This window comes from Rattus norvegicus, chromosome 3 (genome assembly GCF_021556685.1).
Source record: "Rattus norvegicus strain SHRSP/BbbUtx chromosome 3, alternate assembly SHRSP_T2T, whole genome shotgun sequence".
NCBI lineage: Eukaryota > Metazoa > Chordata > Mammalia > Rodentia > Muridae > Rattus > Rattus norvegicus.
Genome location: NC_141536.1, coordinates 166,008,111 through 166,024,998, shown reverse-complemented (window position 1 = coordinate 166,024,998; position 16,888 = coordinate 166,008,111). Strand labels below are relative to the sequence as shown.

Here is a 16,888-nt window from a genome sequence, read left to right as displayed (position 1 = left end):
CCAGGAATGCTAATGCCAGTGCCAGTAACAAAATCCGTTTTTCTCCTGGAGGTTCCACAAAATCTCCAAATGCAAGGATCAGAACATGACCAGGATTCTGCAACAGAGCAGGGCCCTGTGGGAACGGTGAGGCATTCATTGGGGTGCAGAACATCATATAATGCTATAATGGCCTCTCCTGAGCAGGACACACCTCAAGGAGACAGAGAAGTCTGCCCAGAGGCCCTAGCTGCCCAGGCTGCAGGTTCACTGCCGGCAAAGCACTCAGACCATGACCTCTGGCAACCTCAGCATGAAGATGACAGAACCGGGAATATTCTAAAGCAATTATACAGAATCTGTTAACCCAGATAAAAGTCTGAGGCACACCGCCGAGCGAAGCTGTGGTTTCAGAACAAGGTGTGCTACCCCATGTCCATTCTTTATGAGGGTTCCAGGCAGCCACGAGGTATATTTTCCACGGACACCTTCAAGTTCAGGGCAAGGAAACCAGGCTGCAGGATGAACCCTAGCTGCAGCTGCCTCCGGGAAATGGTGAGGGGCAGGAGGAGGTTTGAAGCTTGTTTATGCTTTCATTGTTTTGTCTGGAGACTGCACCAGTAACAAATATGCATGTCCCTGCATTGACACAAAGTCCTTGGACTTGTGAGGGGGACACACTACCCGTTCATGTTTGCTGAGTACCAACTACAGCCAGGCCTGTCTTCAAGAGTAAGAATCGCTCTTACCCCTTAATACAAAAAGAGTGCAACTGGGCCTGGGAGATGGCTCTGCACAAGCTTGAGGATGTGAATTTGAATCTCTAAAGACCAAAGCCAGATGATTCAGAGCTCACTGTTGTCATCCTCGGGAGGAGAGCAGGAGGACAGGGCAGAGGAAAGCCCCCAAAGCTCGCAGACCAGCTTGAACACAGTAGAAAAAAAGAAAAGAAAGAAAAGTGCCCTGTCTCAAACGAGGTGGAAAGCGACGATGACACTTGAGGTTACCCTCTCACCACCACACTTGAGACACAGCACACGTGTGCTTGCATTCACACCAGTGACTGCATGTGCGCACACACGTGCACACACATTTAGAGATGAAAGAATGAAATTAAAGGAAGGGGTAGTTAACTTAGTCCCAGGCCAAGTTGACAGGCAGGCAGTGATCCTTAAGGAAGAGAGGAGGAAGAGGCACCTGTGCATACAAGGCTGGGGTAGGGAGATGTAAAGAGCCTGAAGGTCCCTGGCTTGGGAGGCATCCGTGTGCTCCAAGTATGCCCTGAGCTCCCCAACAAGCAGTCAGGAGGGACAGGGAGACCTTGGGTCACACTCAAGGATTTTGCTGTGTTTGGAAGTCAGACACCATGGCTCTTCTGCCTCTAGGCACACAGGTGCTCAACCCTGCTATGCAGAGGAGTGTCTGGAAAGTTGGTAGAGTTGGAGGAGGCTGGAGCTACCCTTTCACTTCCTTGTCATCGCCTGACTCCCTGTGGTCAATGTCCCAGCCATGGCTACTATGAAGAGGGCACAGGTGCCATCCCTGGCCTGGAGGAGGCCTGTGAGCTAGGTTTTAGTGAGCTATTCCTTCCTAGTTCCTGACTACGGCAGATTGGTCCAGAGGCCAGTGATGTGTCTCAGCCTGGCACAGGTACAGAGATATAGGCAGAAGTCTGTAACCTGGGCTACCCAGGGCCGGGGGTGGGGTGGGGTGGGGGCTTCCAGCTTCCTGAACTGACTGATGACCCTTTGTTTCTGGAGTCTCTCCCACTGCACTCACTCCAGCAGAAAAGCTTGCTGTGCCCAGCTGGTTGTCGTTAAAATTTCAAAAGAACTGGGCAGCCCAGACCCTCTGTGCATCCTCTCAGCTACTGCCTTTGGGAAACCCTGCACAGCCCTAAGTTGAGAAGACCCAGCAAAACAAAGCATTAGGTTTCACTGCTTTTCATGGCCCCTCAGGCCACCACTTTTAATGAGCCTTGGCTGGGACAAGTCTTGATATCATCAATCATGCCTTTCCTTCAAAAAAAAATTACCAAACTCATTTGGTACATAAATAGTGCAAGACAAGTCAGCGCTTCCTAGTCAGACATGAAAACCTGCAGAACCCAAGGCTAATGTGCTCCCATGTGAGGGACTCCAAATCACCTCTAAAAAGTTCATTTTCCCTTCTAGGCTAGGGTCACTGTTCACCCAGAGCCAGCTCCAGAAATCAGAGCATGAAGCATGGGAGAGAACCTCCATGGTTTCTAGACACTCTTGTCTGGGTCTAAAAGAAAGAAGTCAAGAGATATTATCCAGGTCTGGCCATCAAAGTGACTGAAGACTACAGCACACAGCCTGGTTGCCTGAGCTTGTAAAGCTGGATTTGGTACTCAGACTCTGGACCCTTCAGCTACGGATAGCAATGCAATACTGAAACTCAGAAAGCATCACTCTCATTGTCTCAGGCTATCCCAAGTGATCTCTTAATGACTGGCACCGTCTGCTGAGTCTCAGTCTGGAACCTCCAGACCCAGCTCTGCCCCCATCTCCAGGATTTCCTCTGCAGGCCCTGTGAATACCACCCCCTTCATCCTGGGCTTACTTCTTCCCTTACAGCCCTCTCCAACCTCCATTCCCCCTCCTCCCTGCCAAGCCTTCCACCTCTCCATGAAGGGCACTGCCCATCACTGGGGCTCAGGCACAAAATTACAGAGCATCCTGGACTTGTGGCAACCAGGCCAATAGTTCCCATCAGCAGCTACAGTGAAGATGTTTGAGAGCGCCCCTTGTTCCAGAATCCCAAAGACACTCCAAGGAGGTGCTGCCATAGGCCAGCTGGGGTGGACACTCTATCCTCGGCCTCCGTGCCTGCCGCCTAAGATTGCACAGAGAAGATACAGGTGACTGATCCCAGAACCTAAAGATGCTGGCCCAAACTCAACTTTCTCCACTCTCCTCAATCTCAGGGACCCTCCCTCAGGCTGGACCCCACACACAATGAGTCCTCTGTCCTCTGTAGCACCCCGGCGTCTGGACCTGCTCTTACGGTGCTTTCGGGACTGTGATGTCTGCCGACCCACTGACTCAACACTCCCTCTCTCTTTGGCAAAAGTGGGTCAATGGTGATGGCTGAGCCCTGCCAGGGCCAAAGCCTGGGCAGAGGCTAGAACTATTTTTAAAATGTGGCGACTGGAAAGGCACATGTGGAACAGGTGAAATGTTGCATAAGCAGGCAGGTAGCTCACACACCGATGCCCCGAGCATACTGCCCTGTAGAAGGGCTGCAAGAGTCCAGGCCTCAAGTCCAACCTAACACACTACGCTGAGCATCTGATACTCAGCTGCAACAAAACAGGGGCAGGGAGCCTCTAGGCTGGGGGAACACATACGATGTGCAGGTAGGGAGGAAGGAGAAGGCTTCCTTTAGCTAGAGGGTTTCACGCCAAAGAGGCCATCCCAGAGGAAGCACCCTCTCAGACGAGTGTACCTGAACTCTTGTCCAGGCGCCACTAGACATGGGCAGAGTAGTTGGCACCCAGTATTTAGGAGAAATAGAGTCAGCAATGGGATGCCTCTGTCCTGTCTTCTGGAACGCCCAGCTCTCTGCTCACTCACTGAACAAAGGTACCCAAACGCTCAGACCACGGGTAAAGGTCCTGTGGGTCGTCCACTAACCTCAGCATCCCAGAGCCTCCCCAGCATGGCTTGTGACTCCGTGAATCCCAAGGTTCCCCAACCTGAACATCCTGAACCAGTTATCTTTCAGGACGAGGGAGAAGAGGGGATGTTGGGCCGAGCACGCTGTGGAAGGACTCAGCTACACAACTGTCTTCCATGTTGGAGATGCTGAACCCCTCACACCAGGTGAAGGCAGAACTGCCCTTCCTGGGCTAAGCCAGTTTCTGAACTAATCTGATCCCAGATCACCTGAGGCGCTGCTTGAATGTTCAGGTAGGTGAGTGGGGCAGTGGACCTGCAGTGAGCCCCCCCCCCGGGGGGGAATGCTGGGGAAAACCAACTAGGAAGCCCTGGCCAGAATCTCCTTCCCTGACAGCACAGCCGGCCCACCACCCCAACCTGAGCCAAGGCCACCGAGGACAAGCTTAACCCTGGTCTTCTTACCAGGGACCTGAGCCCTTCCCTGGACCAGATGGGCCTCTGACCATTGTGGTTTCCTTAAGTTCCCCCCTTCTCAACCCCCACCTCCTCACTCAGTCCAATCTTTCAACTGCATCCGAACTCGCTCCAGGGTTCCAGGACCAGGTGTCTGCCCTGTAGGGGGCGAGGGCTCTGTGAGCCAGTTTTGGAGAAAAGCCAGCACTCGCAGAGCTCTTTCCGGATAGTTAGCACTGTACCCTGTTATCCTGGCTCAAAGATAAATCGCCCCCATTTTGCAGAGATGGAAACCGAGGCATGGCGAGGTCACGTGTCTGCCAGGTACACTGGGGGCACTTAAGCCATCGGAGGGGAGATTTCAAATCCGAGATGAGATCATAGGACCCTAAAGCCCAGTTTTCCTGCCCACAGTACCCATAGCCCTTGTTTAGGGATAGATCCCTAAGACTCTACTGCAGAAGAAAGCAGGATGCGCCGGCGCTGTAGCTGGGGCGCAGCCGGCATCCTAGCGGTGCGCAGCAGTCAAGGGCAGTACCAGGGGGGCTCTGGACCGGTCGCCCAGGCCCGCGTGAGTCAGGGACCTTAGATCTCCTTTGCACTTACCTTGCTCCAAGTCTCTGGGGATGGTGTCCTGGGGCCCTAAGGCACGCAGTAGCGAGCGCAGAGGTGTGGGCCAGCGGGCGTGCCCCCTGCCTTGGCCACGCATCTCCCTGAAGGCTAGACCCGTGCGACTCCGGGCTACGTCCGCCCCTCGGAGCTCTGTGCAGAGCTGGGGCCCCAGGAGGTGCTGGCAGGGCGGGGCGGGACTGAAGCGGGGGCGGCGCCGCCTTGAAAGGCTCGGCCCCTTCTCAGCGCGGAGGCGCAGAGGGGCTCAGCAGTGACCTTGACCTCCTGGACATTCCCAGAACGATGTTGGGAACCTTGACTCAGAGAGTCTGGGACAACCCTGGAATCGCCAACGACCAGTGTGGTCAAGAGATGAACACCGGGGGTTAATTACGTAGTAAGGAGGCTGCAGAGTTAGAACTGCTGTGGGATCCTGAACTAGTCGCTTGACTTCTCTGAGTCTGGGATTTCTTGTGCCTAAATAGGATTTCGGAAGGTGAAATGAGATACCAAGCAGAATCGAGATCTGGAAGTGGTGCACCCTGGTGGTGGAGACCCTTGGACTGCCCACCGGCTAGCTGTATGACTGCTGTAAGATGCAGGGACCGTAACTGCGCTCCAGCAAATTCCATATACGCTGTTATGGAATGAAGCTGTTATTTTTCTCTCAAGTACTGTGTGTGCAAACCCTTGCTTCCAATGGCCAGCTCCAAAATAGACTGTTAGCCTGCTTGAATCCCTCTTTGCCTCCCTTTACCACAGTCCCAGGGTTGGAAGTCTGCATAGATTCCAGCAGTCTTTGCTGAGTTCAGGATTCAAACCCAGTCTTGCCTGAGAGGGACCCTGGGCGCCAGGCCACCCAGAGAGACCCAGGAAGCTCTCATTCTGAGCCACTCCAATAACACACAAGGGTCCCCAGATCCAAAAATCAATAGCATTGTCTGTCCTACCGTCTCCGGGAGCTTTCAAGTGCGTCTCTGTGGCCCTCCAGTCTACTCATACCCAATGAGGCAGAGCAGGTAGGCTCCCGTGTGCAGGTAGCAGAAGTACTGAGCCAAATGTTCTGCCCACCTGCACCTTCTAAGAAAGCCTGGGCCCAACCTGCTGGGATGCCGCAGCCTTCACCACCAGAACTTTTAACTACGTGACAGTTCCTAGCTGGCACTAGATGGCGCTGCACGAATCGGTCCTTCCGTGAATGGAAGGTAGACTGAGTATCCGCGGTGCAGCTGTGGAAATGCAACTGAGTATTCTGTTCCCTCTCCCTTTTCTTTCTGCATCTTCTCCCCTCAGCTCTGTTGAGGAGATGCGGAAGCTCAGGACAGTGAAGTCACTCTCTTTAGGAGGCCAGGAGTGGGGACAGCCAGTATTCTAAACCTGGCTGATGTCTAGGTGATTGTTATCAGGACTTGCTCTTTATTCAGAGCAATGATGTGGTCTAGTGAACGCCTCACCAGAGATGTTTGGGTTTCCCTCTCCCAAGCCTCTCGGTCCGTGTGAATAGTGTCATCACTTGCTAACACATCCGGGTTTTGAAGATCAGCCTTAGGCTATAGCTCTGGCCACTCAATGGCCGTTTGCTGTGCATACCTCTCTGCTCGTAGCAGTGGTCGCACCGTTCCCCGGGAAGCCCCTCTCCAACGGTTTGGATAGGGTATGTCCCCCATGGGGTCATGTGTTTGAACAGTTGGCGCAGTTTTGAGACCTGGTGAAACTTTTCAGCGGTGGATCCTAGCAGGCAGAAGTGGATCCAGGGCACAGGCTAGCTTATGACACTGTCCTTTTCCTGTCCCATTTGCTTTGTGTCTGAGGGGACGTGAGAAAGCAACCTCATATTCCTGCCACCATGCCTTATCTGCCATGAAGGACTACAACCAGGAGCTAAAATGAATCCGTCCTCACAGACTTTGTTTCTTGCTTCTTCCTGGTGACTATATAACCATTCTGACAGAAGTAAGTCCACTCCTCAGGCTTTGGGGTGAGCTTATGGTGCAGGGTAAATCAATCTGAAGTAACCAGATGAGTTGGTTCACAGAGGTGCAAACATTCAGAGCATTGCTAGATTAAGAAAAGGGAAACTTGCCTCAGCTTTTTCAGTTACTGTGACAAAACACCATGATTACGGCAATTTAAGAGGAAAAAGGTTATTGGGGCTTATAGTTCCAGGACATCACAGAAGTGACCATCACAGTGCATTGCATAGTGTCAGGGAGGCAGGCTGATGTTGGATCAGTAGCTGAAGGCTTACAGCCTGATTCACAATTTAGGAGGGAGACGGAGATAACTGGAATGGCTGAGCTCTTGAAACCTCTTAGCCCATCCCAGTGACATGCTTCCTCCAAACAAGGCTGCACCTCCTAGTCCTTCCTAAACTGTCCACCAATTGAGGGGCAAAAAATCAATTATATGAGCCAACAGTCTCATTCAAACCACTACAACCTTTTCATCTACTGGGGTGGGAGTGATGCCATCCAGACTTCTAGAAACTTCCCCATCCCTCAGAATGAGAATGCCTGAATGGAGAGGAGCCTGAGGAGGGAGTAGGAGCCTGAGGAGGGAGTATTCTGAGAGAGCTAATAGCCGTGTCTGTGAGCATGTCTCTCCAGCTATGCCTGAATGTAGACTTTCGGAAAGCAGGAATTTTCTTTCAGCCTCCCTGCCATTTCTGCCCCTCGAAGCCTTGAGGAGGAAGAGGTCATCATACTTTCACCCTTGCTCTCTGTCTCCCTCTAAAGGTCAGTGTCTTCATCTCCCTCCACCTCTTTGAATGCAGACATAATGGTAACCTGCAAACAGAGGTCCTTTTGACAGGTCTACCCTGCCTTCTTGTCCTTGTTTTTAATGAAAGAGGAGCAACAGGCACCAGCATCCTAGTAGCCATGGACCAAGACCAGGGTCCCTGGACCTTTGAAGCTAAGCAGGGTCTCTGAGGAAAGAGTTGGAAAGAGGAAATCAGAATAACTAATTTGTTGACCTCTCTCCAGGACAGGCTCTGCACTAACTTTATCCATCAATGGTCTTCACAGTCAGAGGCAGGGGTGATTAATAGTCCCTTTCAACATGAGAAAGTGACATTTAGAGTTCTTCCTAGTGCTGCCACTGGGACAAGGCAAAGACATACCCAACCAGGAGTCCCATTTCTAGATGGTTCTAAGGAGAAGAGACACTGGCAAGGCCTGGCCATTCCTAAGGCCCAGCAGAAGCCCTGGAGCCCAGTCTTCTGTGCATACTCCTCACCGTGAGAGCACAGTTTCAGGCTGGAGCAGGTGACACTCCTGGTATAGAGAGGAGAGATGCCTGGAGCCAGTGGGTAGAGCAGCAGTGGCCAAAGAATTGTGGATGGATGGATCTAGGTCATGGGAATCTGCAGCTGTGGGACTGCAAGTCTGGTGCCTCCAGATCCCCAACAAATGAAGTGAGACACGGCAAGGTGTTGACACATGGACATGTACACGTGTGCACACATATCCCCCAAGCCCATTGCCTCAGTCTGTGCTGGAAGTTTCCTCAGCTTCTTCCTGTATTACAGGTACCAGTTGGGATAAGGACCAACAGTCCACTTGGAGGTTCAGGGTGGGCCCTGGAGTGGTTTTTGATCCATGTCACAGGCAAATCAGGCTTGGTGCATGGCAACATCTACATCAGTGTCTATCATGTGTATGTTATAGCTTGGCCACCCATGGTTCTCTTTCTCCACTTGTTGGCGGTGGCCTCTGAAGTCAGCAGGGCCACTGGGCTGTCTCAAGTGTCAGTAACCATGTGCTGTGATTGATTAAGCACATCTGACAGAAGCATGATGTAAGTTGTGCCTCATACGCACCAGCCCCAGTGCTATCTAGGAGGGGATTAGGATGTGGTCCAGGGTGCTGAAACACTAAAAGCTTAAAAGAGGGGTCAAGTTTGAAGATCCCTGAAGGAAACCTCTGTGTATTAGGTGTCAGCTCTAGGCCTGGAGAGATGCTTCAGCAGTTAAGAGCACTGGCTGTTCTTCCGGAGAACTGGGTTCAGTTCCCAGCATCCGCATGGCAGCTCACAACCAGCTGGAACTCAAGGTTCAGAGGATCTAATGCCATTTTCTGGTCTCTGTGGGTACTACATGTGTGCACACTGTACACATACATACACTCAAGTGTACACACACACACACACAGAGAGAGAGAGAGAGAGAGAGAGAGAGAGAGAGAGAGAGAGCGCCCTGGTTCCAGGATAAGACAGAAGCTGCCTCAAATAACACAACAAAGAAGACTCAAGACAAGGAAGAGTAGGGTCTGCCCAAACAGAGAAAGACAGTCAGAGTATCAGAAATTTCAGAAATCTCAGAGGGAGACAAAAGATGTCTCAGCAGAGAATGTGCTTGTCATACAAGTAAGGGGAGTTCAGACCCCAGAACTCAAATAAACAGTATGTGAGCACGGCAGCTCACCTGTATGTAAGTCTCACCTAAGGAGGCAGAGACTGAGTGCCAGGAAAGAGCTGATCAGCCAAACTAGCTGCATCGAGGAGCTCTGGGATTGATTGAGAGACCTTACCTCAGAATAAAGTGGAAGAGTGAGCAAAGATTAACATCAGGTTTTCATATACACACACTGCACACGCACACACACACACACACACACTGCACACGCACACACACACACTATATATATATGCACACTACACATACATATACACACCATACATACCATACATTCACACTATACACACATACACTATACACATACATTATACACACACACTATACACATACATTATACATACACACTATACACACATACATCCCATGCATACCCATCACACACATATATGTATCACACACATTCCATATACACACACACCATACATACACACACACCACACACATACTACAAACACACACACACACGAATACACACACCACTCACACATGTGAACCTACACATATGTGAATAAAAACACACATGTATGCATACACACATGCAAGCATGAACACACATGCATACATCACACACACACTGGAAAGAAGAAAGAAATCATATAGCTGAGACAGAGCAGCTACAAAGCAGAGAGGAAACAGAAAAGACAACACAGGGAGAAGCCAAGCCACTCAGAGCACCAGCACAGCACACTAGCTGCGGGAGAGGAAGCAGATGTGACATCCAAAAGGTAAACCAGGTGGCCATGGTAAAATTAGACTTGCCGTCCTAGCCTCAGAACAAGCCTGTGGTTCTCTCAAGCCCAGAACCCACACATGGGGATAGGTGAGACAATCTCATGTGACAGGTCATCCATGAAGAGGAGTTTCATCTGGTCACTCATAGGTTTCTGGAGACCTTGACTGCGTACCATCCTGAGCAGGAACCTATGGTTAAGAACAAGCCAAAGGACAAGAGACCATCACAATCACATGGCTCAGAGTCAGCCTGCCGCAGCAACAGGGCAGGAGTCAGATGGAGGAGGAAGTGAGGAGGGCTAGATGTAGACATGCTAAGTAGTTCATGTGTAAAGAGGCTCAACTCTGGCAGTGAAGAGCACAGGGTATACCAGGTGCTGCCACACCCTCAGGATTGAGGAGAACATGTCCATGACACGATAGAGTTAAAACAATCTGAAGAGCTCTTAGAGACTGTGAGCACCCCATAACGAGGATCACATCAGACAGCTCAGCATGAAGCCTAAATCCAGGACAATGCTGAATTGTGCACGCGCCAGTCAAGACTATTATACCCAGTAACATTATCTTATTAACTGACAGAGCAACTGGCATTTGAGGACAAACACTGAGGGCTAGAAATTTGGCTCCAACTGCTCTTCTAGAAGACCCAAGTTTGGTTCCCAACACCCAGATATCCACTCACAACCATCTGTAACACCAGTCCCAGGAAATCCTACACCCTTTTCAGGACTCCACAGGCATGACATACATATGATGTACAGACAGACAGATGGACAGATGGATGGACAAAAAGGCAGACAGAACACCCACATATAAAATAAAAATAAAAAATTAAAAATCCCAAAGCACTCAATCCCTCAGACTTGTCCATAGTACTGCAACAGAATAGCAGCTTCAGCCTCCCTTCCCCCATCTCCATGCCTCCTGTGTATCCCACAGCCCATCCTCTCTCAATCCCTCCCCCAGTTATTGCTGTGTGCCAGCCCCCAACTCAGGCAGACACACCCTGTTCAACCACAGGACTACCAGAAGACCATGTAGGCTCCTGCCTCTCTTCTTTCCTGTTCACACTTCCTGTGGATCCCACAGACCCTCCCTTCCTGAGCTTCCAGAAGCTGGAAAGAACCCAGATGCCCTTCAACAGAGGAATGGATACAGAAAATGTGGTCCATCTACACAATGGAGTATTACTCAGCTATCAAAAACAATGACTTCATGAAATTCATAGGCAAATGGCTGGAACTAGAAAGTATCATTCTGAGTGAGGTAACCCAGTCATAGAAAAACACACATGGTATGCACTCATTTGTAAGTGGATATTAGCCCAAATGCTCGAATTACCCAAGATGCAATCCATGAACCACATGAAATTCAAGAAAGATGACTAAAATGCAGATGCTTCACTCCTTCCCTAAAAGGGAAACAAAAATATCCATAGGAGGGGATAGGAAGGCAAACTTAGAGTAGAGACTGAAGGAACAGCCATTCAGAGCCTGCCCCACATGTGGCCCATATATACACAGCCACCAAACTAGATAAGATGGATGGAGCTAAGAAGTGTATGCTAACAGGAACCGGATATAGATCTCTCCTGAGAGACACAGCCAAAACATGTCAAATACATAGGCGAATGCCAGCAGTAAACCACTGAGTTGAGAACGGAACCCCCGTTGGAAAAATCAGAGAAAGGACTGAAGGAGCTGAAGGGGTTTGCAACCCCATAAGAACAAGAATTCCAACCAACCAGAGCTTCCAGGGACTAAGCCACTACCCAAAGACTGTACATGGACTGACCCTGGGCTCCAACTGCATATGTAGCAGTGAATAGCCTTTTGGGGCACCAGTGGAAGGAGAAGCCCTTGGCCCTGCTAAGGTAGACCCCCAGTATAGGGGATTGTTGGGAGGCACCATAATGGGGGTGAATGGGGTGGGGAACACCCTTATAGAAGGGTAGGTGGGCTGATGGACAGGAAACTGGGAAAGGGAACAGCATTTGAAATGTAAATAAGAAATACCCGATTTAGTAAAAATGTAGGAAAAAAGAGCAATATGAAGAATCAGTGAAACAAAGAGTTGATTCTTTGAGAAAATCAGAGAAATATGCACACCCTTGTTGAAAACAAAGTGAAAGATGGGGAGAGAGTATCCAAATTAACAAAATAAGAAGTGAAAAGGGGGGATATAGCAGACACCAAAGAAGTCCAAAGAATCATTATGTCATACTTTAAAATCTTGAACTCCACAAAATTGGAAAAATCTAAAAGAAATGGATAATTTTCTTGACAGATATCACTAACCAAAGTTAAATCAAGTTAAGATAAACAATTTAAATCTATAACCCCTAAGGAAATAGAAGCAGTCATTAAAAGTCTTGCAACAACAACAGCCTAGGGCCAAACAGTTTTAGGGCCGAATTCTGTCAGACTCTCAAAGAAGAATTAACATCAGTACTTTTTACATTATCCCAAAAGATAGCAACAGAAGGAACATTGCCAAATTTACTTTATAAGGCCACAGTCACCCTGATATCCAAACCATGCAAAGACTCAACAAAGAGAGAATTACAGACCAATTACCCACCTGGACATTGGTAAGGAAACAATAAAATATCAGAAACCCAAATTTAAGAACACATCAAAGACATCATCCACTATAACCAAGTAGGTTTCATCCCGGAGACGCAGGGGTGGTCTCACATGTGAAGATCAGCCAATGTAATCCACCATACACACAACTGAAAGAAAGAAAAAGACACGATTGTCTCATAAGATGCCGAAAAGGCTGTTGACTAAATTCAATATCCCTACATGATTAAAAAAAATCCTGTCCAGATTAGGAATAAACGGAACATACCTAAACCTAATAAAGGAAATTTACAGAAAGCCTACAGCCAACATCACATTAAATAGAAAGAAGCTCAAGGCAACTCCATTAAACTAAAGAATAAGACAAGGCTGTCCACTCTCTCCATATCTATTCAATATAGTACTTGAAGTTCTAGCTGAAGCAATAAGATATCTGAAGGAGATCAAGGGGCTACAAATAGGAAAGAAAGAAGTCAAAGTGTTATTGTTTGCAGAAGATATGATAGTATACATAAGAAACTAGAAGAATTCCACCCGGGAACTCCTACAGCTGATCAACACCTTCAGCTAAGTGTTGGACACTTCTGAACTTGATAGAAGGCCACAGTCACCTTAGATCAGGGTGTGTGGCTGGACACAAGATTAACTCAAAAAAAATCAGTATCCATGTCATATAAAATGACTAACTGACACATGGATTGAAGAAAAAAACTAGGGAAACGACATTGTTCACAATAGCCACAGATAATATACCATATATTTGAGTAAGTCTAAGCAAGTGAAAGACCCGTATGACAAAAACTTCAAGCCTTTGCAGAAGGAAATTGAAGAAAATATCAGAAGATGGAAAGATCTCCCATGCTCATGGATCAGTAGGATTAACATTATGAAAACTCAAGCCCAGGTAGATTAAAGAACTCAGTCTAAAACCAAACATACTTCCGAGGAGTGGTGGTGCACACCTTTAATCCCAGCACTTAGGAGGCAGAGGAAGGCAGATCTCAGAGTTCAAGGCCAGCCTTCTAATACCCTATTTCAAGAAAACAAAACAAAAACTAGATACACTGAATCCGATGGAAGAGAGGCGTGGAATAACCTTGCAGGTCTCAAGTTACTAGGCACCAAACAAACCAAATAATCCAATTTAAAAAGGTGGGGTTCAGATCTAAAGAGAGAATTCTCAACAGAGGAATCTCAAGTGCCTGAAAACACTAAAAAATGTTCAGCATCCTTAGCCACCAGAAAAATGCAAATCAAAAACTGCTTTGAGATTCAGTCTTGCACCAGAATGGCTAAGATTAAAAAACACAAATGACAGCTCACGCGTCAAGGCTGTGGAGAAAGGGAAGCACTCCTCCATTACTGGTGGAAGTGCAAACGTGTAGAGTCACTGTGAAAATCAGTATCGGTTGTAGTAAATCTCCAACCCCAGTAAGCCTGTGCAAAAACCACACAACTCAACTACAGCATTTATAAGCTGTACACCTAGATTGGGCAGATCTACCACTACACTAAGCTATTCCCCAGTATTAGATCCCTTATTACTTGTGGCTTCTCCAGGCCATGTGGTTCTGCTCCGTCTTTCTCCCACCTCCTCTCCTCTGTCCTTCTTCCTCCACTCTCTAATACCTCCAGCCCCACCATTCCCTTCCATTGTCCAATCATAGGCTCTAGTCTTTATTTGACCAGTTAAAATGGGGAGAACGTTCACATGAAGTCACAAATGAGTATGTGAGCTACTCATTGTCGGGGCAGCCAATCTTGAAGACATAGAATTAACAGAATACAAACAGCTTCAGGGCAACCCACATTTCCTCCTTATTGTTCAATCTAAAGACTCTTTTCTCTCAGATATAAATTGAGCACAACCATTACAACTAGGTAAATTATAAAGTATAAGATACACTTAACACCCAGTCCGTTATATAAAGCCCTCTACCATCTATCCTAATTTAAAGAGCTTACATTTCTTTACCCGATTCATGTTCTGTTTTTAGCTTATATGACCACCTGAAAACCGTCCTCTCAAATCTTTAGCATCTTTCTCAGTGCTAAACAACCAGAGTTGACTATGAGACTATAACTAATCTTTAACCCCATCAGAATCCAAGAATGGCTTAAACATTACTTGAAAATTTAGGAAGCAAAAAAAGGTAGCTTCAAAAATTAACCAATTTGTAGAGATGGCTGACTACCTGGATATTCTCTCATTTCTCAAAACGTTGGAGCATCAGTCTTTAGCCTTCTGTCCAGGATCATCTGACAGACCTTTTTAAAACGAAAATTATGAAGCACTGCTTACCCTGTCTTCGCAGAGGTCTCGGTCGACTCTTCCACATAGTGTATCTTTTTCCGGGAAAGTATTTTTTTTCCTGTAGATGAATTGAGGCAATTCTTGCTCAGTGGCTATCTCGTCACAACTGGAGTAACGTTACTGATGCTCAATATCTTCTTTGAAGTGGGGTGCTGTCTGGAGCAGTCAGGTTTCTAGTCAAATGAACTTTAGTAATGAAATGGCCTCTCTCCTCCGGTCGAGGAAGATGCCCAAAGGAAAGAAGGCCAAGGGGAAGAAGGTGGTCCCGGTCCCCACCGTGGTCAAGAAACAAGAGGCCAAAAAGGTGGTCAATCCTTTGCTTGAAAAAGGGCCTAAGAACTTCGGCATTGGGCAGGACATCCAGCCCAAAAGAAATCTCACACGCTTAGTCAAATGGCCCCGCTACATCAGACTGCAGCGGCAAAGAGCCATCCTCTATAAGCAGCTCAAAGTACCTCCTGCCATCAACGAGTTCACCCAGGCCCTGGACAGGCAAACAGCAACTCAGCTGCTTGAGCTCGACCACAAGTACAGGCCAGAGACAAAGCAGGAGAAGAAGCAAAGGCTGCTGGCCCATGCTGAGAAGAAAGCTGCTGGCAAAGGGGACGTCCCAACTGAGAGACCACCTGTCCTCCGAGCAGGGGTCAATACAGTCACCTCCTTGGTGGAGAACAAGAAGGCTCAGCTGGTGGTGATTGCCCATGATGTAGACCCCACTGAGCTGGTGGTTTTCCTGCCTGCCCTTTGTCTAAAGATGGGGGTGCCCTACTGCATCATCAAGGGAAAGATCGGGTTGTGGTCCACAGGAAGACGTGCACCACTGTTGCCTTCACACAGGTGAACTCGGAAGACAAGGGTTCTCTGGGTAAGCTGGTGGAAGCTGTTAGGACCAATTATAATGACAGATATGACGAGATCCACGGCCACTGGGGAGGCAACGTTCCTGGGTCCTAAGTCTGTGGCTCACATTGCCAAGCTGGAAAAGGCAAAGGCTAAAGAACTCGCCACTAAACTGGGTTAAATGTACACTTAAGTTTTCTGTATATAAATATAATTACAAAATTTAAAAAAAAATGAAATGGCCTTAAATGGCGTATTTTGTGGACTTCTGAAGCTTTTGAAGACTATCTATCTATATAAAGTATATTTAGACTGTTTAACCTTAACTATTTTCGTCATTTCTATTTGAGAAAAATTAAAAATACTTTATTATAAATCAGAATCTAATAAAACAATGGGCTTATTACCTGGCTCTCAACTTGCATTATTCAACCATCTTAAACAGTTTGTAATACCGGTTGTTTCCAGGATTGGATCTAAGCTTTGCATTTTTAGATGAGCTGCAGAGGCACAATGCCCATCAAGAGTAACAATATTAATTTCAAACTTTGTATCAATATAAGAAATTCACACTAATGAAAACCTTAAATATGTATCAATCTATACATTTTGTTAAAATGTAAAATTATAATACTAATTTGTGTTAATTATAAAGATTTCCAGCAATGTAAGATATGGTTATACAACATTTTGTTTAAGAGTAAATTTGAGAACCTATCCCTATTTGTCTATTTTTCTAATTTCTATATTATTATATCCCTCCTTTTCTCTTCTACTTCCCTTTCCTTTACCTAAAAAGGAAGGGTAGAGAAGAGGAAAGGAAAGATAGACATCCCTGAGTCTAAATTCTCTAGTTTCCTTTCTTGTCTAAAGCTTCGGCATTCTCTTAAAATGACAACACATTTGTAATTTATAAAATAACCAGGACCATCCACCCCAACCCAAGGGACTGGGATGATGATCTTCTTTTGCTTGTTTCTAATTGAATTGCTTCTGGGGGCCCAAAGAAAAATGAGAAAATTGGTTTTGTCAAAGGAGGACTAGCTGGAATCATTTTTATTCTAGTCTCTATGTGTTGAGAAAGTCCATGGTTTAACTGACATTCTGACTATAGTAATAGTCATGGCAAGCTAGCTGTTCGGGAAATGTCCTAGAAGCAAGTCTTGGGAGGAAACAGCTTCAGCGTAGCTGAGGTAGAATACAGCAAGGAGCTGCAATAGAAGGTCCCAGAATCTCAGCATAGCAGAGTATGGATCTTGTCAGGGCTGTCTTTTCCTCTTTCATTCTGCACTATATAAACCTTACAAGCAAC

At 47.4% G+C, this 16,888-nt stretch overlaps 1 protein-coding gene and 1 pseudogene across 1 annotated transcript in view; one reads left to right on the top strand and one right to left on the bottom strand.

Moving 5' to 3' along the window:
- The window catches only part of Phactr3 (phosphatase and actin regulator 3), a 219,114-nt gene extending 214,277 nt beyond the window's left edge, over nt 1-4,837 (bottom strand). Inside the window, 1 exon segment of the mRNA NM_001434389.1 lies at nt 4,683-4,837. Coding sequence (NP_001421318.1) covers nt 4,683-4,785 — 103 coding nt within the window. The 5' untranslated portion in view covers nt 4,786-4,837.
- Nucleotides 14,960-15,800, top strand: Rpl7a-ps1 (ribosomal protein L7a, pseudogene 1; annotated as a pseudogene).